The sequence below is a fragment of the Pongo abelii genome, chromosome 3 (assembly GCF_028885655.2).
Source record: "Pongo abelii isolate AG06213 chromosome 3, NHGRI_mPonAbe1-v2.0_pri, whole genome shotgun sequence".
Classification (NCBI taxonomy): Eukaryota; Metazoa; Chordata; class Mammalia; order Primates; family Hominidae; genus Pongo; species Pongo abelii.
Genome location: NC_071988.2, coordinates 135,217,917 through 135,244,578, shown reverse-complemented (window position 1 = coordinate 135,244,578; position 26,662 = coordinate 135,217,917). Strand labels below are relative to the sequence as shown.

Here is a 26,662-nt window from a genome sequence, read left to right as displayed (position 1 = left end):
GTCTTATAAACTTTTTCCACTAGTTCCCCACTTACTATTGATTACAGATGCTTTAGCAGTTTTAAACAATGAATGGGAGGAGACTGATTTTCCCATATGTTTTGTAAATTGGCCTTTCTTCTTCCCACTTTACTGAAGATAATCTGCCCTTGCAGATTATCTTTTATTGATTCAGGGAGCTATGGACTGGATATTGATGGGCTTTGTAATGAAAGCACAAGCTACTATTTTTGCAGCTGCTGAAGATAAGAATAAGCTAGAAAACATGAAAGTACAATGATAGGAGATGCTGCTGCATATTCCTGTGTAGTAAAAGATCTGCTTTGTTATCTGGACAGTCTCTTCCAGGAGAAGAGACTTCCTGAGTCAAAATAAGATAAGAAGTATGCAACACAAAGAAGTGAAATGACATTCTTATAGTTGAAATATTCATACTATGTTAGTTGGTAAAACTGCTTAGCTTCTACCTCATTGAGGCAACACTGGTGTGAGAAACACTGAAATATGACTGAGAGCCTACACTAGCAAGAAGATGGGGGGAAGATACCTTTAAAAAGATCACTTGGAGTTTAGTAATTATGGATGCATAATAACATTTTGAGTACTCTTAATATAGTCAGCCTAGTTCTTTCTCAAAAAATAAATTCAAGGACGTAACAGTTCAGTTGATACTATGGAATTTTGTTTGTTTGTTTGTTTGTTATTCAAAACCAGCAAAGGGATATGATGCTTATTTAGTAGAGAGGACATGCTCTTCAGCTCTTTCTGCCTTCTTGATCCAAGAAAGCACTCACAAATTTACCAGTTTATTTACTCAGGAAAATGTGGCTATAAATGAACTTACCCAGGAATAAACTAAATTGTATTATTTACTAAGTTCAAATATTCTATTATGTACTAAGTTCATACTTTTCATAAAGGGATGAAATCAGTTATTGAAAAGAAGCTAAATTAATTGTAAGCTAAACAACAGCAACTGAAATCACTGAAAGAAATTAAAACCTACTATCATGGCTGTAAAGGATTTTAACCATTCTCACTTTTTGTACTTCTAGCTATTAATACTGAAGGGAGGACAGAATATTAACACTTTGAAATTGACTGTTGGCCAAGCAAGGTGGCTCACGCCTGTAATCCCAGCACTTTGGGAGGTCGAGGCGGGTGGATCACCTGAGGTCAGGAGTTCAAGACCAGCATGGCCAACATGGTGAAACCCTGTCTCTACTAAAAATACAAAAATTAGCTGGGTGTGGTGGCAGGCACGTGTAATCCCAGCTACTCAGGAGGCTGAGACAGGAGAATCGCTTGAACCCGGGAGGTGGAGGTTGCAGTGAGCCGAGATCACACCATTGCACTCCAGCCTGGGGGACAAGAACAAGACTTCTTCTCAAAAAATAAACAAACAAATAAATAAATAAATAAACTCTTGACCTGAAAGATACATGCTACGTTTTGACTAATATAAAATTGATTAGCAGAGTTAGTTGAAATCATTACTGCACCCAGGGGCAGCTGGATTGCTTTCATGACCAAAAAAAAAAAAAAGGCAAAAAAGGACTTTCCAAATATTTTATAACTTTATGTCTAATTGGTCTCATTGTCTCTTTTCCAAGTCTGAATTTTTTTCTTTCAAGAAAATAACTGTGGCCATCACCTTGGTTACACAGTGGAGAGAAGAGATACCCTTAGAGAATGCTTAGAACGTCTCTGATCATGCAAATGTGTAAACTTGAATGCTGAGAGACTTTATAATCTTAAATCTGAGCAGAGGATGTGAGTCTTTGACCAGTTTCTTAAAATCTTTTTCTTCCATGCCATCAACTCTTAACTGGAAATGGTACCACACCTATCTGATTCATGGAACATCTTAATACTTGAAATACTCAGTGGTATTCACAATGCTGTGCTATTTCTAGCTTCTGCAAGTCAGCTGGGGGTGGCAGAATAGTAACCCAATTACTTTAATGTGGCTAGGGTGAATTCTTTCACATAAGCAAATGTTCTGTGTAATCACAGATAGTTTCTTTAGACTCTAAAACATTTATTTAAGTCATTTTTTAATGAAAATCTGTATAAGTGCTTTATACCTCCTTTAATTTAATAGTAAATATTTTATTTCCTTTTCCAATCAAAGGTAATTTTAGGAATAACATGACCTTTGTTACAATATTAAATGTTTTACAATAATAAAATGTTACAATAACATATTTTGCTGTAACCCAGTGATATCCTTGCAAACCAAAAAAAAAAAACAACACCTATTTGTACTTATTCTGAATGATCCCAATGCTAGATCTTTCTGATCTTAAATATTTGTTAATTATTTATTATTAGGCTATAGCAATTTAACAGGGCTAAGACTGGTATTACTTCTTCCCCAATTAACTATCATTTTGTACTGTGAAACTACTCTGCATTATATAGCAAAGTTCAAAGATGGTTTGAATAATTTATTTTTTTTAATCGTGAAAGCCTCTAGTAATTAAAGGGTGAAAAGTTGATATTATTCAACAGGTGACTTCTGGATAAAAGAGGTTTACAGTAAACATTCGTGAATAGAAATTTAGTAATTGCCAGGTCTTATATTTGAATAAAATATTATAGATATTAAATCAATCAACTTTAGAATCTGTGATAAGTTTGATTTTAAAAGCCAAAATTATGAAAATTCCTCCCCCCAACATTAACTACTACATCAGTCTAGTGAAGTAAAAATAAAGTCACAGAGAAACAAGCCGCTAATTGCACAGAGAATGCCAAATATAACTGAATTGATAGGCACCTTTTTCTGTAAAACTACCAGAGCATAATTTGTATATTTGCCTAAAATAATAACTATTCCCAAGGGTTAATTTTGTTAATGGCAGCATGGAAAAAGACAATAAAACCATGGGGCACCCAGTTGTGTGAAATTGATGTAATAATTAATTACACCCTTAGCCTAGTAATTAAGTAGTCAGTCACCTTGCCAGAGTAAGTTCAAAGGTGTTTAGGTGGTTCATTTAAGTTTATGATTTCAAAATATTGAAGTAAAGCACTGTGGGCTGGAAAGGAACATAGATAAGTGAATTAAACAGCAGAGGGGAACCTTAGCCAAATAAAGCTCTAACCCTGGCACAGCCTCTGAATTTGCTGGATAACTTGAGCAAGTCACTTAACCTCCTTGTCCTTCAAGTCTCTGGCAGCCAAGTACCCAATAACCTGTGAGAAATGTAGAAAGAAGGATTTAAATTAAATAGAACTAGACATATTAAGAAAGTAAATAAATAGAATTGCTAACTTAAGATGATACAAAAATTGTTGCTATACAACAATTTTAATTGCACAGCTTTTGATCATTGAATAAGTGCTTTTTAGGCACAATTCACTAAAAGATTTCAACATATGACACTCTGCAAACATCCCAGTGAAGACACATTTGCAGGTATAAATTCAGTTTATTTTGTGGTCCAAGTTCCATTGTAGTCAGCTAGACCTCTCAATAGGGTTTATCATCAAGTAGTTTCACTTCAATAAACTGATTAATCCAAAATCTAAACAACTGAAAAGCTCAAGCTCAAATACTAGAATTTCTTTGCACTCAACCCTCTTGAAAAGAAATATTAAATGTAAACATTGACTAGAAGTATCTGGTTTATCTTACTAGACTTTTAAGATTAAATCTGCTGCTATTCTGGCATCTGAAATACTGCAGCCTCATAAACTGTGGTCCTGATGCAGACTCTGAAGTATCCAAGGTGCCTTCTCAGCACCGCCACATCCAGACTGCTATCATACATGATCATTGTCTATATACTTGCATTTATCTAGTGGTTTAAAATGTACACAGTATTTTATATATATTGTCTAACCATGTATTGATATTTATTCATACATGCATGCATTTATAGACATTGACTCAGTACTAGGTGTTCAGAGTATAAACTGGTCAAGTTCTAGTTAGATATATGAACATCCTGTGATAATACAGTAAGATCAAAGTAACATAAAGCAGCTGGGTCTAAAGCACTCAGGGAGAGCAATACAGACAAAGTGACACTTGAGCAAGGTATTGAAAAAGATTTTCAGGCAGAAGAGGGAGAGTTTCTGGCAGAAGGAAAAATGACAGGAAAAGTACAGTTATCAAAGAGCCAGGACTAGTTGAGGAAAGGTGAGCCCCTTGGTGTGGCTGGAGAATATGTAAAAGCCCTGGAGAACAAAAAGTGTCAGGAGATAAAGCAGAAAAAGTAAGAAAATCTTTAAAACAGAGAACTTTGGGCTTCAGCTTCTAGACTATGAGAAGAGGGGGACTAGAAACCTTAAAGGGGTGGGGGACAATGGCAGCTCTGTTCTATAGAGTGATGATTGTGCAACAGTGAGGAGTGAGAGAGGCCGGTGTGGGAGACCTGGGAGCAGGAAGGGTCAGGAACTTCCGAGAGCCTGAATCAGAGTAGTGGCAGTGAGCCTAGAGAGGAAGAAATGGCTCTGAGAAAGAGTTGGAAGAATGTAGAATGGCTAAAGATCTATGAGGAATAAAAAGAAAGGAGATAGCAAGGCTTCCAGTTTAGGCAGCTGAGTAGATTATGATGCCACTATCCAAGATGAGAAATTCCAGAGAGGCAACAGACTTTGTGAGAAATACTGAAGTTCATTTTGGGCACCCTGGGTCTGAAATGCCAGGACAAATTCAGATGTTTAGAATGCAGTTAGAAATATGAGCGTGGAGCCTAGAAAGATTCAAGGTCTTCGAGATAGAGAATTGGCAGTCTTCAGCATGCAGTCAGAGCCAGAGGAGTGAATGAGATTGCCGAGAGTAAGCAAATGAAATAATTAAGAGGGTAAGGATGTACCCTGGGAAACATCATCATAAGTGCTAAGGAAAAATAATGATCCATGGAGGATTGGATATGGAAACAAATGAAAGAATTGAATCCAGAAGAAACCCCAGGTTTTGAGCTGGGAGACTGGCAAAATTGTGGTTTCATTAGCAAAAATGAGTAAGTCAGGAAAACAAAGGAGTTCGATGATCAGTTTTAGACAAGTCAAAAAGTTTTCTTTCATTGTCAATAAATGATAAGACATGCTACTTTATACTTAAATTATTTCCATTTGCCAATTTTATATTTCTTAAAGGCTATCAGGTTATCACCAAATAATGTAGCATCATATATTTTAAAAAGGTCATTGGCATGGGAATCAGAAACCAATTGAGTTTGTTTTGGACCTATCATTCATTCAAATACTTATTGAACATTTCCTATATGCCATGTACTGTGTTATCTGCTGGAGTTGCAATGGTGCAGTACCACCCTTATAGAGTAATAGAGAAAACTGATTAATCGGTTACATGCAAATAAATATGTAAATACAAGTGTACTAAGTGCTTTTAAAAATCAGGTGTCAGCTATGTATGAATTCATAACATCGCGGGGACCTGACCTAACATGAGGATCAGGGAAGGCTTTTGTTTTTTTTTTTTTTTTTTTTTTTTTTTTTTGAGACAAAGTCTCACTCTGTCACCAGGCTGGAGTGCAATGGCGCCATCTCAGCTCACTGCAACCTCCACCTACCGGGTTCAAGTGATTCTCCTGCCTCAGTCTCCCGAGTAGCTGGGACTACACATGCACGCCACCACACCCAGCTAATTTTTATACTTTTAGTAGAGATGGGGTTTCACCATGTTGGCCAGGATGGTCTCTTGACCTCGTGATCCGCCCGCCTCGGCCTCTCAAAGTGCTGAGATTACAGGCATGAGCCACCGCGCCTGGCCCAGGGAAGGCATTTTTGAAGAAAGAATAGTTGAGTTGAGATCTGATAAAAGAAGTAGGAGCAAAATGGCGGGTGGGGGGGCAGTTTTCCAGGAAGAGAGAAGACAGTACATATGAAGGGCTGGTGATAGGAGGCAGCATGTCCATTTTGAATTGGTAAAACAAGGGAGCAAGAGTGGATTGGAAAGGATAAAGTCAAAGAGTCTGAATGAGTCTAATGAAATGGGCAGAGTCCAGATTATGCAAGGTTTTGTAGTCTGTCTTCAGGTACCTATCCTGAGAGCAGTGAGAAGGTTTTAGAAGAGTTCAAATAGAAGGTTATCTGAAGAGACAGGCATTTAAAAAAAAGAAAGAGAGAGAGAGGTGGTTGCATTGTAGAGAACAGAATAGTGAAGAACAAAATTGGTTGCAGAAACACTAAGTCGGAGGGCTGTTACAGAGCTTGGACAAGAAATGATGGGTGCTTGTACCCAGAGTGGGAGTGAAGAGGAAAAAAAGTAAAAAAGAAGAGGAAGGCAAATTCAACAGAACTCAATGGATTGGATTGAGGTGCTGGATTTAGGGAGTCAAATATGATCCTCAAGTTTCTTTCTGGCTTATGCAACTGAGAGATGATCTTGCCATTCACCAAGGTGGGGATGCATGGAAGAGCAAGCAGGCTTGTAGTGGTGGAAATTCTTAAGCTCAGTTCAGTATATGTTGGGTTTGAGGTCCACTTGAGATACCCAAATGGAGGCTCAAAAATAGGCCTTGACACATAGATCTGAAGGAAAAGTCTAGGAAGGAGGTTAACAATTTGAGAGTCGTTGGAATATAGATGACTATTTAAAACACTGGTGTACACAGGACTTTAGGGATGCAGCATGAGATAAGGAGAGGGACTCAAATTGAGTCTTTAGAAGGAATTGAAGCATTTAATATCCAGGTAGAGAAGGATAACATGGCAAATGAGAATGAGAACATGTAGAAAAGCAAGAGAGTTAAGTAAAAGGAGAGTGTTCCAAGACAAGAAGGTGGGAAGGAGTGATCAGCAAACTCCATACCTTTGGGCAATGCCTATAATCCCTTTATTTATCTGTTAAACCAAGAAATAATCACTGCATACCTGAGTATTGTTATAGTAACCAAATGTAATGTTTGAGGAAATGTTGAAATCTGTAAGTTGTTTTATTATGTAATTACTCTCAGTTCTTGGGTTTTATTTTGTTTTCAAACACTGGGATCATTCACACCCTTATCTTATTCTTGCAGGCCTCTTAGAACAAGAGCCAAAAATATATGATTTTGAAAGGGAAAATGTTCCCAATTCTTTGTGCATAATTGCATGGAAAGTAACTCCACTCAGAACCTGGAACATCTCTCCCACTTGGTTCTCTTTTTCCTTTTCCTAAGAATCTAGAAATCCCCAGAAAGTACTTTGTGTCCTGTGAGTATAGGCTTGAGTACTTCAGTTCTAGAAATAAACCTAGTAGGTAAACAGCTTCCTGTGATTAAATGGCTAGCTGTGGAGTGGAAGAAGCTTCTGGTATTCGGGGAACACCTTACTGGTACATTCTCCATTCATCGTGGTATAATTAGGGACACGTCACAAGCTCTCCACTTTCACTTTTGGAGTGGTTATTACTTGGTGTTCAGGAAGAGGGAAGGCCAGATGAGAGTGGACCCCCTCTGCACACAACTTGTCTGTCCAGGCCACTGGCACAGTAACTGTTCCTCAACCTCACTGCTGATTGAGAGTAGAGCTGGCTAGCACCAAACCCTCACTCTTCCTCTAGGTCAGAGGCTGGGCTTGTGGCAACAGTTCCAACCACAAGCTGACTACTATATACAAATGATTCATTTCCAGCCTTCTGCTCTCCTTTAAAGAGTCAGCTGTCATGTGCCGCCTGTGACTCACTCAAGCGCACTCTAAAGATTCCTAAGTTCCAGGCCCCTCCTAAGCCAAACGAGTCACGTTGTTTTTATGATGATACAGCACAGAAGCATCCTGGCTAATTCCCATTTGTTGTCCTGCCAGCAAAAGCACCATCGTTTCTAAGCATAAGAAGTGAGAGAAGGCAATTTGTGTTGCTTTGTTTATGCAGGACAACCCTTAAGCCAGTTGTGGCATGCAAAATACTTAAGAGTGAATGCATATTTCCACAGTGGTTCAGAAAGTAAAAGATGGCCATATACACCCAATGGTTCTAATTCCATTTTATGCTTGTGAGGCAGTGCAGAGACTTTCAGAAACTTCAGGAAGTGATCCTAAACTCTTCACACTCTATAAACTGAAGCCTACCCTAATGAAGCTCCACGAAGGACTTTGATCTTATGCTCATTTCAAATTGGCCATGTTTTCTAAACTGTAGTTTTTCCTATCAGCTGTATATCAGACCAAAAAAAAAAAAAAAAAAAAAAAAAAGTCTGTTATTTGAAATGAGGATTTCATGTGAGAAAGAAGTTTTGGTGGCCACATTTTTATAATCTCATTTTCTGAGATCCTCCTCACCCGTATCCCTTATATTCCAGAATCGGGTCAGCTGTCATTAGCTTTTGCCAAATGTTCATACTGTTGAGGCCACAGACAGATGAATCACCTATTGCCTAACTGAATTAAGCTAAAATGTGTCACTGGCAGGATCCTTATTACAAAATCATGCCCTGATACCACTTCTGTCAGTATGTTTTGCTGTTGAATGTATTATTGATATTCATCAATCAAATGAGCAAGGGCAAGAAATGTTTTGGACTTCTGTAGGAGCTGTGTTATGTTACTTTATATAAATGAAAAGTAATTATGTAACTGAATATGAATTCTAACCCATATAGTGATTTTTTAATATTATAGACCTCGACATTGTTAGCAGCCATATTATGGACTAACTGACTAACTTAATCACATTTTATAGGATAGTTTATTACTTGTATTTGTTATGATATAGTCTTATATAGTCTCGATGAAGTAAAATTTGGTTTATAGAAAATTTATTTTTAAATAATGTCATCACCTAGGTAACCTAAGTTTCAGAGTGAAAGTAAGCATTTAAGCTTGTGGTTAAAATCTGCTTAATGAAGATCAGATTCATAAAAAATGCAAACTGGTTTCTTTAGTCAATAAAGAATAAAACCAGAAGTCAGCTTTTTTCGTGATCAATAGCAGCCTCACTACCTCAGTAAGATAAGATGGGAAGTAACATTTTGTGATTCCCAGTCTATGTTCAGTGATTTTAAGGGAATATCACAATATTCTTAAAATCCAGTAAAATTTGATTTCTAAAATATTTCATGCAGTAATTTTATAAGTAAGAGAACAGTGTTCTGAAATCAAGAAAAGGTTATTAGTCTCAATTGATTAAATTCACAAACATTGAGCATCTATTCCATAAAAGACATTGAACAAAGCTTTTTAGGCTATACAAGAAAATAAAATGTTCTTTGCCCTCGGGAAGCTTTTAAGTTAACAAGGAAGACACATTACACAGTACAGAAAGTTTAATAACAATTTAAAACAAGTAATAATGTGTTTTAAACTAAAGAAGGTATCAAGAGATAGCATATGCATAATTGCCAAGTGATACAGATGCCGCAGGCTTTCAAAAAAGAGAAAGAACACTTGAGACAGATGTCAGTAGAAACAAATTCACTGAATAGATAGGATTTGAGCCAAACCACTATTAATAATTTCACCAATTATGGGCTAGGAATAGAAACAAATCATGATTGGTGTTGGGTTTGACAGCTATACCTGGAGGCTTTCATCTTATTATCTGCCTGCATCTACAGTATTGATTCATATGTCACTTCTTCAATTCGTAGAGTTTACTAAAGGCCATTTGTCTAAATACAAAGGCCAATCACAGTGTCAGCATCCTTTTGTAGAGTTTGTCAAGCGGAAAAGTGAGAAAATGCAAATAATTATATAAAGTTCAATATCTCAATGCAAGATATCATCTTTACTCTAAAGATAGACATATTATTAGAATGATACTTTTTAAGATTGTTTTTAATAACATTTGTTAACTATGAAGAGAAATATGTTTACTAATCCAATCAAGTTGTTTAAGGTAGTAAAAACTAATTTTATTTTATTTTATTTTTATGTATTTTTTTTTTTTTTTGAGACGGAGTTTTGCTCTTGTTGCCCAGGCTGGAGTGCAGTGGCGTGATCTCGGCTCACCACAACCTCCACCTCCCAGGTTCAAGCAATTCTCTTGCCTCAGCCTTCCCAAGTAGCTGGGATTACAGGCATGCGCCAAGCCCAGCTAATTTTGTATTTCTTTTTTTTAGTAGAGATGGGGTTTCTCCGTGTGGGTCAGGCTGGTCTCGAACTCCTGACCTCAGGTGATCCGCCCACCTCGGCCTCCCAAAGTGTTGGGATTACAGGCGTGAGCCACTGTGCCTGGCCTTAGTAAAAACTAATTTTAAAATCATAGCCTTGACCGACCTTTCAGGTGACTGTTGTTTTCAAACAAATGGAAGATAGCTGTGCTTTCCAAACATGAATGTACTCAGAGGTCACCGGAGAGTCACGTTAAAATGCAGATTCTGGCTGGGCACAGATCACACCTGTAATTCCAGCACTTTGGGAGGCAGAGGTGGGAGAATCACTTGAGCCCAGGAGGTCAAGGCTGTAGGGAGCTGTGATTGCGCTACTGTACTCCAGCATGGGTGACAGAGTGAGACCCTATCTCAAAAATTAAAAATGAAAAAGAATATTTAATATGACTTTTGTCTTTTATTCTTACCCAACTCTATATTTTTGCCTTTAGCACGAAAGCAAGAGATTATCAAAGTCACTGAACAACTGATCGAAGCTATCAACAATGGGGACTTTGAAGCCTACACGTGAGTAGCGGACGTTTACTTTGCTTTCATGCATATGGTAAATATATTTTTTTATATGAATGCATTCTTCAACATATCTGAATTCACATATTTAATTCAAGGTTTGATATGTCAACAATAGTTTTATTTCATGGTATAAATGACTAAGTGCCCCTAGGAGAGAAAAATTTATTTAAGATTTCAGAGGCCAGGCACAGTGGCTTACACCTGTAATCCTTGCACTTTGGAAGGCCGAGGTGGGAGGATTGCTTGAGGCCAAGAGTTCAAGACCAACCTGGGTGACAAAACAAGACCCTGTTTCTACAAAAAGTTTAAAAATTAGTCAGGCACAGTGGTGCACACCTGTAGTCCCACATACTTGGGAGGCTGAGGCAGGAGGATCACCTAAGCCCAGGAGGTCGAGGCTGCGTGGAGCCATGATCACATCACTGCACTCCAGCCTGGGTGACGGAGTGAGACCCTGTCTCAAAAAAGAACAGAAAAAAAGATTTCACAGAGAGAAGGCTTGACTTCTGATCCAACGATTGGAGATTTCTTTGTAAATATGCAGATGTATAACCACTCCCACATCACACACAAAGAAGTCCAGATGAGAAAAGGTCAGTCCAGGCAGAGCAATTCATGTGAGCAAACACACAAAAAAATATGAAAGTACATAAAATGTGCATTTCGGCTTAAGAAATGTTTTCCCTTGCAGTTCTGCAGAGGTTCTGGGGCAGAGAAAGAGATTAGGAGGTGACATGAGGCAGCCTTCTCTCTTCAGCCAGTACAGCTCAACTTTATCTGCATCTCTTTTACATGTTTGTATCTTAAGGAAAACTTTACTTGAAGAATGGGTTCTAATGCTTATTTAAAGTTTATAAACTCCTGGATCATAGGAACTATGAAGGAAATTACTTTGCTGAAGTTAAAATAAAGCATTCAATTTAAATAGGGCCTTCTCCTTACACCGTGCAACTAATGAGTTCCACCCCAGTGAAAGACTTAAAATACAAAACAGAGATTGAATCTGATCTCTGGCTAGAAAGATCCAAAAGCTGAAGATATAATCATAAATGAGAATAAAATATGATTATACCTAAATAGATAAAATATGTATACTTTAATTAAAAAACCAAGAATAAAAGCAAGAGACAAACAAACTTAGAAAAACATTTGCGAAACATATATCAAAAGTTAATTTTTTATATTGCGTGACTATGATAGAAAAGTAGAAAAATAGGTAAAGAACATGAACTGACTATTATCAGAGGAGGAAATATAAATGACAAGTAAACTAATAAAGGCATGTTCATGTTTACTAATTAAGTATACACAAACTTGAATGCAAGAGCCTCTTCTCCCTATAAAATCAGCAGAGATGTAAATTCTGCTGACAGCCAGCAAGGTGCAGATACTGCAGGACAATGGTGACTTTCCTCGACCATGGAATAAAACACAATTGGGTGCAAACTTTCAGGGTGGCGGTGGTGGCAGATATGGGGGGATTAGTAATATATTTTGTTGTATAATCTGTTATTATATACCTGAAATCTTTTATAAAGGCTCACTTTACTGTAATACTATAATTCTACTTATAAGAATTGAACGAGTATAAATTTTTTATGTAAAACATGAACAAAAATTTGTGAACAAAGATATATACTGAAGCAAAATTGATAATAGTGAAAAATTGGAAACAATGTGTATGCCCAACTCTACCATTCCCATTAAGTCATCTTTGGTACCATGGTTATGTTGAGTTTCTAGCGACCTGGAAAAATATTTATGGTGTTTTTACTGAAAATTAAGCAGGACATAAAAGAGTATGTACATAATTATTACAACTACAAAAGTAAAAGGTATTAAAAGTGTCAGGTGCAATTTCTCACGCCTGTAATCCCAGCACTTTGGGAGGCCAAGGCAGGCAGATCACCTGAGGTTGGAAGTTCAAGACCAGCCTGTCCAACATGGAGAAACCCCGTCTCTACTAAAAGTACAAAATTAGCCAGGTGTGGTGGTCCATGCCTGTAATCCCAGCTACTTGGGAGGCTGAGGCAGGAGAATCACTTGAACCCAGGAGGCAGAGGTTGCGGTGAGCTGAGATCGCACCATTGCACTCCAGCCTGGGCAACAAAAGTGACTCTTTCTCAAAAAATAAACAAATAAATAAATAAAAAGTATTAAAAGTGGAATGAAACATGCCAAATTAGATTTTAAAAAGAAAAAAAGAAGTTGCCTCTGAGAGGTAAAATTATGTGTGAATTTTTTTCCTGCTTTTTTATTCTTCCCAAATTTTACATAAGCAAGTATTACTTTTATCATTAGTTATAAATAAACACCAAATATAAAATATGGACAAGATTAGCTAAATGTAAGACGGAAACTATATCAGGAGCTTCTTCTTATAACTTAAATATGTGTGCATATATGTATAAACACATGCATATACTTGTGTATGAGTGTATCAATTCTTTATCATGACCTAATAAGGCATACTTGGAATAAAAGAAATAGTAAAAATTGGAGTTAAGAAGAACAGTCTGTTTTCAGAGACAACCATTCCCTATTAAACAGTTTTTTATAGCTGTGCCATAGAACCTGCTTTTTAAAAATTCTTGTTGCTGTTATATCCTTGTTAGATACATATGATTATCCAAAGAATAAGATTATTCTCTTTTTTAAAAAATCTTTTTTTTGCAATAGCATTTCCTTGTGGAATGATAAAAAGTTGTGTTTGTTGTTGTTAAAAAGAAAAAAAGAAGTTGCCTCTGAGAGGTAAAATTGTGTATGAATTTTTTTCCTGCTTCTTTTGTATTCTTTCTAAATTTATAAACAGATACTACTATTATATAGGGAGCAATTGTAGCCAGGCAAAAGTGTATGTTTCCTATATTCTCAGTTTAAAATAGGGTATTTTAAATAATGCTAAACCTTGGGATCACACCAGTTCACTAATATCTTTGCCTATGGAGACTTATAATCTGGCCTGATTTTGTACTTTCCAGGCAGAGCTAATCCAACAGGGCTTCCATTCGAGAGCTTTTGGGATGGTAGAATGTACTGGTGTATCCCTGTCAGCTGGTCCTTAGAACACCTGTTCAGATCACACACACCCACATGTCAAATGGCAGCTTTGTGGATCTTTCATTAATACAAAGCCTTTTATGGGGTAGATGGATGATTAGATAGATAGATAGATAGATAGATAGATAGATAGATAGATAGATAGACACATTTCCAAATATACTGACTCTTTTTCGTGGCTGGGTAAGAAGATCCATCATGGCACCGTGATTCCCAGAATATGTTAGTACTGATGTAAGGCAGTAAGAAATTTTGGTTCACTGATAATGACAACCAAAAACCATATTTATAGAGGAAGTAATAGCCCCTGGCAGAATAAATTCTTGTTACCATAGGAACGCTGTTCTTCCCATTTTGCTTCTTAGAAAGAGACTATATATATTTGATTTTAAGCTTAAAAATGCCTGCCCAGCAGGCAGTCTGAAGTGAAGGTTACTGTAATCCTTTCCCCCATCATCTTTAAGGCACAAAGGATATCCACTGTGATTTCTACTTTTTAAAGGTATTCTTTAAATAACACCGGTTCCACGTTCTATAAACAGTACTGCACTTTGAGGAACTACAGTGAGTTAGACTTTTGAAATTTGTATTTCTGTTGAACATTTAAAAAATTTTGCCCCCCCCCCACCCAAATGGGGAATTTCTCTATGAAATTAGATGTGGCCCCATCCACTGTATTACCCTTTGGGGCAAATTAATAAACAGTCCAAAATCCTTTGATTTGTACTCCATTTGATCTACCTTGTGAACTCCCATTCATTCTTCAAATCCAGGTCTTGTCACCTTCTCTGAGAAGCCTACCCTGATCACCACAGGCCCAAAGGAAATGTTTTCTTCTCTGCATTTCCAGGGGCCTTACACACATAACACAGTGACCCTGCTTTCCATATCAAGCAACCAGTCATCATTCCCCAAGCATGCTCTGCATTTTCACAGCAGCAGACCATTGCACTTGCTGTCCTCCTGTGCCCACCACCTCCCACACACCTGGAAAACGCTTACTCATTCTTCAAAGCCCAGCTCAAATGTTCTTCACCTCTTAAACCTTTCCTGTTCACTGTCTATTAGTAATCTGTTTTTTGAGCACTTCACATTTTCATCTATTCTAGTATAGATTATTGTATTATAATTGCTTGTTTGGAAGAATATCTGCCATATAGTAAGTGTTCAGCAATTCTTTACTGAATAAATAAATTTCTCCAAAGAAAGCTCATTGGTTTTTTCCAAATATTTAAAATTGTGCACCCCTTTATTGAATCATATTTCTAGGATTAAGAAAGAAAACCAATATGAGCATTTGAACCGTCTATTGATTTCATTTTTAAAAGAAAATAAAATTAAACACAATAATAAGATGTAAGTCTTGTGGACATTGCCAGAAAGTGTAGGGTGTGATACTTTCTTTCAAGTCAATTGTAATATACATGTTTGACACGAATGTAGGATATGTGGTCCATCAAAAATTATTCCAAGGCTCAGCATGGTGGTTCACCCCTGTAATCCCATACTGTGGGAGGTCAGGTGGGAGGATCATTTGTGCCTAGGAGTCCGAGACCAGCCTGGGCAACATAAGGAAACCCCATCTCTACTAGAAATAAAAGTTTAAAAATTAACCCAGCATGGTCCTGTACGCCAATACTCCCAGCTACTAGGGAGGCTGAGCCGGGAGGATTGCTTGAGTAGTCTGGAAGGTTGAGGCTGCAGTGAGCCATGATTGCACCACTACACTCCAGCCTGGGCAACAGAGCAAGACCCTGTCTCAAAAATGATAATAATAATTATTACTGCAGAAGTATTTAATTTCAGAATCAAAGATAGTTTTATAGGATTTGGAGAGTGTCTTACACTTGGACAATAGGACTTGGAGAGCATTTTTAAAAAATAATAAACCTCAATCAAGAGTTAGAAAAACTGGAAAATTCACCTTAAAAATAAAAAAGTAGAAATTATAAAAAGGGGCCTCCTAAAATATTGTATATTATCATGTGCTTGAACTGGATAAATTAGTTTGTTCCTATCAGAGTTCTCTGCAAAATGTCTTTTTAGAGTCTGTTCCTCAACCCACCTTGCCAAGGTTTATGATAGAACTTTCGTATATAAATGTTTTTAGAGGCTCTTTCCGTCAGTGACTGGTAAATCAGAATGTTTACACATGAAACAACAAAACACATTAAAGCACCTATTAATTGGTTATTTTCATTATTTTTCTTTTACAGAAAAATCTGTGACCCAGGCCTTACTGCTTTTGAACCTGAAGCTTTGGGTAATTTAGTGGAAGGGATGGATTTTCACCGATTCTACTTTGAAAATGGTATATTTATTCCTAATTTAATAACATGCTCTTTTTAAACCTCTCTGAATTTTTCCCAAATTTGCAGATTATTTTGCTCTTTTCTACAGAGAGAGTTTTTACCTTCATCCAGCATTTGAAACCATACAATGGTTTTGTATTCAAAATTGAAAAAAAAAATGTCAGTCTTGGCTTACAGTTTTGGTGTGTTTTAAAAAATATCTTTGTAAAAAAATTAATGTTGGCTGGGCACGGTGGCTCATGCCTGTAATCCCAGCACTTTGGGGGCCGAGGCGGGTGGATCACTTGAGGTCAGCAGTTTGAGACCAGCCTGACCAACATGGTAAAGGCTCATCTCTACTAAAAATACAAAATTAGCTGGGCATGGTGGCGCACACCTGTAATTCCAGCTACTTGGGAGACTGAGGTATGAGAATTGCTTGAACCCGTGAGGTGGAGGTTGCAGTGAGCCAAGATCGTGAGCCTGGGCAACAAGAGTGAAACTCCTTCTCAAAAAAAAAAAAAAAATAGTAATGTTGATTGAATACACTTCAAGCAAGTTGCAGTTAACGTATAATATAAGCCATAAAGCAGTTACAAAAAATGTTATTTCATGTTTTCATAAAACTATATATAAAAAAATTAGGCAGGCACACTGGCTCATGCCAGTAATCCCAACACTTTAGGAGGCTGAGGTGGGAGGATAGCAATAGGTTAAGGCCAGAAATTCAAGACCAGTATGAGCAACATAGTGAGACCCCAGCTCTACAAAGAATATAAAAATTAACCAGGCATGATGACAAGCACCTATAGTCCTAGCTACTTGGGAAGCTGAGATGGGAGATCACTTTGAGCCCAGGAGATTCAGGCTGCAGTGAGCTATGATCATGCCACTGGACTCCTGCCTGGGTGACAGAACGAGACCCTGTCTCAAATTTTAAAAATAAAGAAAAAATAGGAGGAAAAAATTTTTAAAAACCACACCATGCCAAAATATTTAACATAGAAGAGTGCTTTCAAGCATATGTGATGCTTATTTTCAAAGTAAAATGAAAATGAAGGTGAGTAATCAGATAAATCTTTCAATTCAAATTTTAAGACTTGTGGTAGTTTCAGAGGAAACAGCCACTTTTCAAAGAAGGTGACAAAAGAAGTTCATCCTGCAGAAATCCTTCAGATCATCAAGAAAAATGTAAACCAGGAATTCCCTTTATCCTTCTCTTTTTCCTTACACCTAATGACATTAGACATTATGCTGTGTTTGCATATTGCATTAAGTGAATTTACTATTTTTGTAGAGATCTTATTGAATTATAAAAGAAATGTACTATAGGAATGATTAGGATAATCACATAACTTTCAGTAATTATAAGCTTTGATAAGAATGTCTGCCTTGGCATGGATTTTCGAATTAAGATGTGTTGAATGAGTTACTTTTTCTTATATGCATTAGACATTTACAAACAAATAAACAAAAAGAACTATTTGATAAATTCTCTTTAACAAAATTTCAGTAAATGTTATCATATTCCCTATATTCCAGTGTTCTGATAGCATCTCATGTTTCCTCCATCTAACTCTCTATCGACACCATCTGATCCCTAATGAAAGAATTAACCCATTAATATTTTAACCTATTTCAGTATAACACTATATATCATGTTCCATAAATATCATTCCTTCATAATGGGGTATTTAGGTGACTATAATAATATTTTATATAATTTGAATAGATGTTTTCTGAGAATGGAAAGCATGTTTGGATAACAGCTAAAAACAATTGAACCTTTTCTAGTGATCTAAGAAAGAAACAGCATCAGTACATGATGTGCACTAAATCCTCCTCGTATCTCTTGGTGACTGAATAATTAGAATTGGTAGCTACTGTGTCAAAACACCAGAGGCTGGAGCACAGTGAGGGCTACTCAGTCAAGGGAAAGAGCTAGAAGATCAGAATCAGGCTATGTGCCAACACCCCATCTTGAATGTTTATCAGATGATCACAGTGGACTATCATAGAATGGACTCTAGTATGTGGAGGAGTCAGAGGATGAGATGAGAAACAAGTTCATAGGCTTGTTCAAAGGCTACCGCTAGCCTTATTTTGAAGACAGTGATGTCTATACCTGAAACTTGATATATTTCCCTTCTCCCACGTACTTCACCAACTAACAAAAACAAACACCACCACAAGATCCCTGGTCAGCTGTCCCAGCAGTTCATTCCTGGAAAAGACAGGCACTGCTTGGCACACCTGGGCCGGGCCTTCTTCACCTCTCTTCATATTGTGATTTCTATTTCTAACCACTTTCCATTGTAAATAAATATATCTCTCCAGCTTTTTCACCCAATCAAAATTTCCAGAGAGCATACAAATGCCTGTAAAGGAAACCAGATAAAGACTGTATCCACTTTCGTTCTTTTTTTGCTTTGTACACTACCTAGTATCCGATTAGTACAAATAGTAGATTAACTAATTAATTAGTGAGTGAATAAATGTCATTTCATTTATTGGTCCTAACTGAAGTTATTACTGGTTTTAGTTTCCTTTACATAGAAACTAAATTTTGCTTTTCGTGTTTTTCTCTTTCAGCTTTGTCCAAAAGCAATAAACCAATCCACACTATTATTCTAAACCCTCATGTACATCTGGTAGGGGATGATGCCGCCTGCATAGCATATATTAGGCTCACACAGTACATGGATGGCAGTGGAATGCCAAAGACAATGCAGTCAGAAGAGACTCGTGTGTGGCACCGCCGGGATGGAAAGTGGCAGAATGTTCATTTTCATCGCTCGGGGTCACCAACAGTACCCATCAAGTAAATATTTCCAGGCTGTCAGCTTCCTTGTTAATACACCCATGGTCAGCTCCTTCTACTTATTCCATTGTTAATAGCATGGTATATGTTATTTAATGCTAGTAGTTGGTTACACTGATGAAAATAATGCCTTCACGGGAAAGGTTTATGATTCTCTGGGAAGATTAATCAGATCAGCCATTTGTGGGTTGAAACTTGCTATAGAGCAGTATATGATAGCTTTAGACAGGACTAGAGACTACCTTATCAAAATCTCACAGGGTTAAATCTAGGGGATTTGTATAATAAGGCAAAATATTTGTGACTTCATTTTCTCAATTGACAGAAGAAGGGGATATCAGAGGAAAACATAGGGAGGAGTTTCTAAAATGGCCAATACATTATCAGGAGTTTCATTTCATAGATGATCCCCTAAAGCTCAGTTAGAGAGACAGCATTTAAAAGGCCATTGTCAGGTAGTGCAATGTCATTCTCACCTCACCACTCTACCTCAGATATCATTTGCTTTTCCAGTCAGCGATTAGGCACATATTTATTGTGAATCTCCTAGGTGCTTAATCTGTGCCAGATTCAACACAAGGTACAAGATATTGCTTTCAAGGAACATGTATTCTCATTTAGCCAATCATTGATTCTAAAGGAAAAAAATGATATAGTAAAGTTTATCATCAACTTCAGAATACAGTAGAATTAATGAACAGTGTAGTAAACTGTTTATAACAGTTTGGATGTACACTTTGTGTATAAGATAGAATTTTGGACAAAATCTTAAATGATGAGTAGAATTTAGAGACATAGAAAGATTGAAAAAGCAAAGGAGGACAGTCCAAGCTAAAGGAGCATCATGAAGAAAAGTACAATATCAGGATTTAGTTTAATACGATAGAACATTATTGGTAAGGAAGGCCAGTTACAACTAAAGAGGAATAATTGAAAATAGGCTTATTGGTAAAGTGGAGTGAGATGAAAACAAGAAGAGTTTAAACTCAGTGTAGAAGTTTGGTCCACTGTTGATCTCTTTCCAAATTCTCTCACCAGGATCACCTGTTAATATTTGGGATTTGGAATGAGGGTTCATACAAACAGCCATTCAACTCACTCCAGAGAATCCATCATGATTTCTTAGTTTGATAACATACCACAGTGGTTTTCAGAGGCCTTCTGTATAGCCTTAATAATTATATATCACTGTTAGATTTGTAAAAAGTGGGTCAACAGGGACAAAAATCAAACCAAACCAAACAATAGGCTGAAATTTATTCCCAAAACCATAGCTATATAATTAAGAGAAAAACACAAGAGGAATATGAAGATAATGAAGACACCTGTTTTTGTGTGTTTTTTACCCCAAAGAGGTATAGCATAAATCACCAGTTAATATAGAAGGGGTTACATTCATACAGTCCAGGGGTTAGGTTTTTTTGCAATTCCCTGAAGTGTTTATGGGATGAAGCCTATTCAAGAAAACTTCGTTTTATGCCAGGTGGCTTAAATGGGGCTTCTCTTAATAGGCCACCCTGTATTCCAAATGGGAAAGAAAACTTCTCAGGAGGCACCTCTTTGTGGCAAAACATCTAAGGCCTGAAAACCATTCACATATGGGTCTTGTAAGTAACATCCTGCTCCGTGATACTTTGTGATTGGAGCTGAATGAAAAGCTGCATGGCTGTTTTCCTTCCTTTTGAGGATATTTTTTCATGCATAATATTCAATGAAAAACGCACAAGGTCTTTGAAAATTCATAGCAATTTTGCATGAGCTTTTGAATCTAACATTCAGCCCTATTTGGTAGCATAATCCTTATTTTAAAGATAATAAACAAACACTGAAAAGAATTTTTTCCAACATGTGGATTGTGTCACGTTAGAATCCTGAAGTTTTCACATCAAAAGAAAATTATGTCTGGGTCAGTTCAGATAACTCTCAATTATCCGGACTTAATTTATATTAAGCTTTAGAATCCTTTGGTGTCTTAACCATTCTTTCAAGAGGTTGCAGTTCTATAAGCAGCTGGCTATGGCAAATGTGTAAATCAATTTGCTGTGCCTGACTGAGTATAATGGTACTTGACCATGAGGACAGGCCACAGGAGGAAGTCAAGCTGAAATTTAAAACTCACAAAAAGTGGGTAATTCCAGAGGATAATTGAAAGTTGACTGTAATTAACTTCATGCTTTTGTCGTTGTTTTTAATTAATTGTTTCTTAGACTTGGGTTACAAGCATTCAGATAGGTATGGTGCTGTTGTGAATATTTGCCTCATTCAGAGAACTAAACCTTATCAGAGCTTTTAACAAATAGTGCTCCCAGCTGTTGCTTTCAACAAAGGAGAGCTCCAATTAAAGAGAGTAATCATGTTCTCTCTACTTTTGAGACTATATTCCTTGTTAAATTGACTTCTAGGTTTGATTTCCCAAGGAATCTAATAATAATAACAGAAGCTAAGGATGAACTTGAATTTTAAGTCTATTTCAACAAAAGGATTATATTCATTTACTAATTTGTCCAGTAAACAGGAATGCTTAAGTTGTATACTTGGATTTAATAATGTGACTGAAGCCTGTGTCTCTGTCTCTTTATTTTTAGCTTAGCTTTGTGTGAAAAAATAATTAATACTGATTTTCTATTGTAATACTCTCTTTGTGTAACATTGTATATTTCTTCTTGTAATGATCACAAGCAAACATCTCTTATACATAGTGTTTTCAATCTATTTGTTAGCCAAGTTATAAAACTGTAGCCTAGTCAAATCTATGGCAAAGCAATTTGATGATATTTTGTAAAACAATATAATTTATTTCTTCCTCCCCCTTTCTCCTTTCAGCTAAATATCAACAGTGCCACTTCTGCATTCTCTGTTCTCAAGGCACCTGGATGGTGACCCTGGGCCGTCCTCTCCTCCTCTTCATGCATGTTTCTGAGTGCATGAAGTTGTGAAGGTCCTACATGTAATGCATATGTGATGCATCATCTTATCATATATTCCTTCCTATACATTGTTTACACTTCAACTACGGGGATGTTCCACACAAACTTAAATTACTGTTGTCAAAACTATAGGGGGAGATTAGACAAAAAAAAAAAAAAAATCTACAATATTCAAAGTACAACTCTTCATCAGGTTTCTCTGTTAATGCCAAGATTTAACAGACTTAAGAACTATTGTTCTCTGAATGACAGTTTGTAAGAGAAATGTAAATTTTTTAGAACTCTTTGCTGTTAATCTGTTTTGGCTTGTTTGGGTTTTTTTTTTTTTTTTTTTTTTTTTGAGGTAAAAAAATACACCTTCAGTTTCCTGGTGTGATCCTGGTTAAAATGGATGATTTTCCATTGAAAGTTTTTCTGATTAACAGTTAAAGTGGGTTGATATGTGGGCAAAATCACTTATGAAAGTAGAAGCAAGAATCAGTTGGTTTGCTACCACATAAAGCCATGCTGTTTTTGGTCAAACTGTGTAAACTGGAAAAATTCACATCATTACTGAGTTTAATCACTTTAGGATATATTCACATTGTTTTGGTGAATTTGCTGAATTGAATTGTTTCTCTTTCTCAAATCTGTGATCTCTTTTCTTTATCCTGTTTCTTTGTTTCTTTCGTTTGCTTCCTTTTTTATTTTTCTTTTGTTCCATTCTTTTCTTACTTTTTTCCCTTTTCCTTTTTTGGGGAGGCCGGCTAGTACTGTGTGAGAAAAGAATAAAAGTGAAATTTGCATAATGAAGGTAAAAGGGAAATAAAAGTCTTTTGAAGGTAGCTAAACTAGCACTTTTGATCATCTTCAGGGCCCACAAAAATGTTGTCAAGATTTTAAAGGTTTATAATTCTGCTTAAGCTCTAGTTTGGACTTAGGTATCCTAACTATGTTGGAGGTATTTGCATTGTTTAAAGTTAGGATAAAAGCAAGTTCCTCCTGTGACTGCAACGTCTTACTGATTGGGACAGTTGCCAGGAGGATACCAAGTTGATAGCAGAGAGGGTTTTATGTAAACGCACTCACCTCCGCCTTGGGGAATGAAAGGGTCACTTCTGCATCATCACTAGCTAGTTTTCTAGCATTAGAGAGGCTTACAAATGTTTGCCATTCTCATAAGTGTTTTGAACTTGATCTTTGTGACTTGTGCTTTTTTAGCTTCTCTCTTGAATCAGAGTATCATTGTCTTCCTCCAAGGAGTTAGGATTTCCCAGTTTAAAACAAAAAGGGAAATGTCCTAGGTTTTCTTTGTGCTTCTCATTTTTCCTTTGTTGATTCAGTTCCTGTGATTTTTGTTCTCTTCCCTGAAATGCTTTACAGTGCATGGACTCTCCATCATTGTTATTTTAACGATAGTAATTCACAGTCCTCAGAAGCCTATTTTCAAAGCAGAAGCAAAAAAGAAAAACAAAACAACAAAAACAACCCTTCCTCTTTTCTCTCATCTCACCTTTCTGTGTTGATTACTAATCATCTTAGATATTATTGCTAGTGGATGTATGGTAGATGGGTTGAAGCTTTTCTGATAATTATTACACAATTTAAAACAATATATATTTAAAATAAATATATACAGTAAATATATTGAGCCATGTTAACCTGCCAATGAGATCTGTGAAAAAATAATGGCCTCATTTTTCCCTTTTTAATTTCTTTTACCCTTTTGTGAAGCAGCTATACGTGGCATACATGTATTTAAAGAAAAAAAATAGGTGTAGAGTGTTTTTTTTACACTTTTAACTTAGCATGTGGTGTTGAAGTATTACTGTAGATCAAGTTTGTCTTCCGCACTAAGATGTGAGGAAATTGTGATTTGTTCTCTCCACCACAAATGAATTACACATTTATTATCTTCTATCATTTTGAAACACTGCAGTTTACCATGGGACACTGTATATATTTCTTGCCATAATGGTAAATGACTGATTGATATATTTAAGAGTTAATAAATTTGTGATTTCTGCTGACAGTGCGTCCATCATCTTTATTTCTTCGTAAGAGGTACTGTATTTATGCCTGCATGGTGCTGGCCAGTGTCAAGGGCAGTGTGTCCTACTCTGGTCTCATTTAGTACATAACAATTTGCACTTGGTGAGAATGGCAAGTTAATTGCTCTCTATGAGCAAAACAATGGTCTCTTCTGGGAAAATGTTGCTGAGATCAATATAGTTAACAACTAAGACTCCTAAAAGCTTCTCTAAACTGTACCCACCAATCCAGCCTTCATATGGCTGCTTTTTTTTTTTTTTTAACACGAACCTGTCCTTGTAACGCTTTGATGTTATCATTTCTGGGATACAGGCAAGCACCCCAGCTCCTGCTACTCCCCAGCTTGAACTTGAGCATACATGGATGCTCAGCTTCTTTTGATTTGCTAAAAACATCACACTTGCTCACATGCCTGTTTATGCTGTTCATGTTGTTTATGTTTCTTACCTAGAATAAATAGTCTTCCCCTACTTCTTTTCCCGACTTCTTACTTTTTCCTAAGATTCAATGTACAGCATCAGGCTCCACAGCAAACCTTCCTAGGCCCTATTCTGGGTTTGCCTTCCCTCTCAAAACTTAAATAATAGATTGTATTTACCTCTCCTGCCAACCACATTGTTTTGAAAATAAATATATTTCTATCTGTGTCTCCTCTACTGCAATATGTCTCTATGGGCAAGAACCGTGTATTCATCATTGCATTCCTAAACCCAAACCAAGGCCAGGAATGGAGATATCATTGATAAATAATAGTTGTTGAATTGAGGCCAACCCCTTTTGATAACAGAAGCCTCAAGGGGTACTCAGATAGTCCTTGATTTAATGATGGGTTCTCTCACCGTTGTCTTGATGCTCTGAGCAAGTTACCTCTTCCCTCTGAACCTCAGTTTCCATATTTGTAAAATGAGAATAAACATACCAATTTAATAAAGATATTGTGAGGATTAATGGGTACAGAGTGACTAGAATGATATTTGATAGAAATTAAATGGTAGTATAACTATTCTGATCACCGATATTAATATTCCTATTATTATTATTTACTCGGGAGGGTATACAACTTTTGTTTTGCTGTTGGGCTGCCCTCTATGTAGGTTTACTATTAATGCTGAGGATATACTCGGACTCATGTCTCAGCAGGAGGCTGAGAAACACCAAATGAAGTGGTCATCTAGCTGAATGTAGGAAAAATGAAATGTAGTAGTAAATCAGTATATTCTAAGGAAATTTTCAAGGAATATTAATCTTAACCCAAATTTCGAATTTTTATGTAAAAATTACAATTTAACGGTAAACATAGATGACACAGCTTTCGAGTGATGACACAGCTTTCGAGTGATTTCATTGAATAAAATTCTACTGACTTCCATGAACCTTTCATGGCTCTGTGGTCTCTTTATCAGATTTTTTAAAGGTGAGAATGTACAAAAAGATTACAATGAAGATCAGCATACTAGACCATGTGTACATGAACTGAACAATAGCTGTCATAAACCACCCCGACCTGAGAAAGCAGCAGGAAGCATTTACAGCATTCCTTCTTTTCTCTCAGACAAAACCAAGTCTCAGAAGAGAGCTAGAATGTTCTCCTGCAGACTGGAGTAGGAAAAGTTGATAACAGATTAAGCAGTAATTGTACTCCAGAAGGATTTGCATTTAGGCTTTTGCTGCTTTACAACAGAAAAAAAGAATTCTTGTTTATCTGTAAAAAGTGTTTTTATGTTTTTTTAAATGTCACCAACATTTAAAAATTGGATACGTCATGTAAATCAAGATTTCTGGCTTAATTAATTTGAAAAAGTGTAAGGTCTGCCCCACTGGTTCTGTGTTCACCACAGCAACAGTCAGAGAAGCTGCTGCCTCTTTTAGAAGGGAGCAGGCACTCCCCCATCCCCACCAGGCACACACATACTTCACGTCTGCCCCATGAGTTTGCTGCTGGCTCCTTTGGACACTGAAGACTTTGATCTCTTTCTTTTTTTCTTTTTTCTTTTTCTTTTTTGACAGTCTCACTCTGTCACCAGGCTGGAGTGCAGTGGCACGAACTTGGCTCAGTGCAGCCTCATCCCGGGTTCAAGCCTCATGCCTCAGCCTCCTGAGTAGCTGGGATTACAGATACATGCCACCACACCCAGCTAATTTTTGTATTTTTATTAGAGATAGGGCTTTGCCATGTTGGCCAGGCTGGTCTCGAACTCCTGAGCTCGAGTGATCTGCCTCGAGTGACCTCCCAAGTGCTGGGATTACAGGCGTGAGCCATCGTGCCCAGCCAGCTTTGACCCCTTTCTTAAAGCCAAAGGGCACCTCTGTTGGCACCTCATGCCCCAGTGAACAGGTATGGGCATTGGTTTGTAGAGGGATTGTTCTCAGCATCCCTAAAACCATGCTACATAGGCAGCTATCTTCTTGCTAGGCCCCTGCTACTAAAATGCTTGTCATTATTTTTACTTCGTTTTAAGAAGAAAATCAAGGTCTACAAAAAAAAAAAACACAAAGCACAAAGTGTTTCTATGGTACTATTTAATTTCTTAAAGGAAGATCTGCAGCTCTTTTACAGTAAAATGAGTTTATTTTGTCCTAGTTTCAAAGTCTTCAATGGCCAAGAACTGTTGGGTAATTTTTATTGCTGAGTCTCTAGGCAGGACCAGGACAAATTGTGAAATACTTATACAAATTATAGTAATTTTCTATCTGTAACCAGATGTTTAGAAACTGCTTTGGGATATAATGGTTTGCACTATGGCCTGACTCAATTGCTAGCACATAATGTAGTCTGGGCTCAATCTAAGTTAGCTCTTTACAAGGCTAGTAGAACCTAACTCACTTGCTCCTTGGACTTTCTCACACCCTTGGAAACTCACAACCATGGATACATCCTCTTATCTGCTTGGGCCATGCTCATAATTCTATGGCTGAATGTAGCTGGAAAAACGTGCACCTATGCTGACAGGT

General features: G+C 36.9%; 1 protein-coding gene across 16 annotated transcripts in view; it reads left to right on the top strand.

Moving 5' to 3' along the window:
- Positions 1–23,690, top strand: part of CAMK2D (calcium/calmodulin dependent protein kinase II delta) — a 314,208-nt gene extending 290,518 nt beyond the window's left edge. For 9 of the 16 annotated variants that reach the window (XM_063723608.1, XM_054554387.2, XM_063723604.1 and 6 more), the window contains 4 exons: positions 10,499–10,574; positions 15,857–15,951; positions 18,524–18,752; positions 20,264–20,358. In XM_063723608.1, coding sequence (XP_063579678.1) covers positions 10,499–10,574; positions 15,857–15,951; positions 18,524–18,752; positions 20,264–20,330 — 467 coding nt within the window. In that variant the 3' untranslated portion in view covers positions 20,331–20,358. Of the gene's footprint in view, positions 1–10,498; positions 10,575–15,856; positions 15,952–18,523; positions 18,797–20,263; positions 20,359–21,575 lie in introns of those variants that run through there. The other 7 variants (XM_024245828.3, XM_054554383.2, XM_024245826.3 and 4 more) reach the window with 2 other exon arrangements.
- Positions 23,691–26,662: the final 2,972 nt, after the last annotated feature.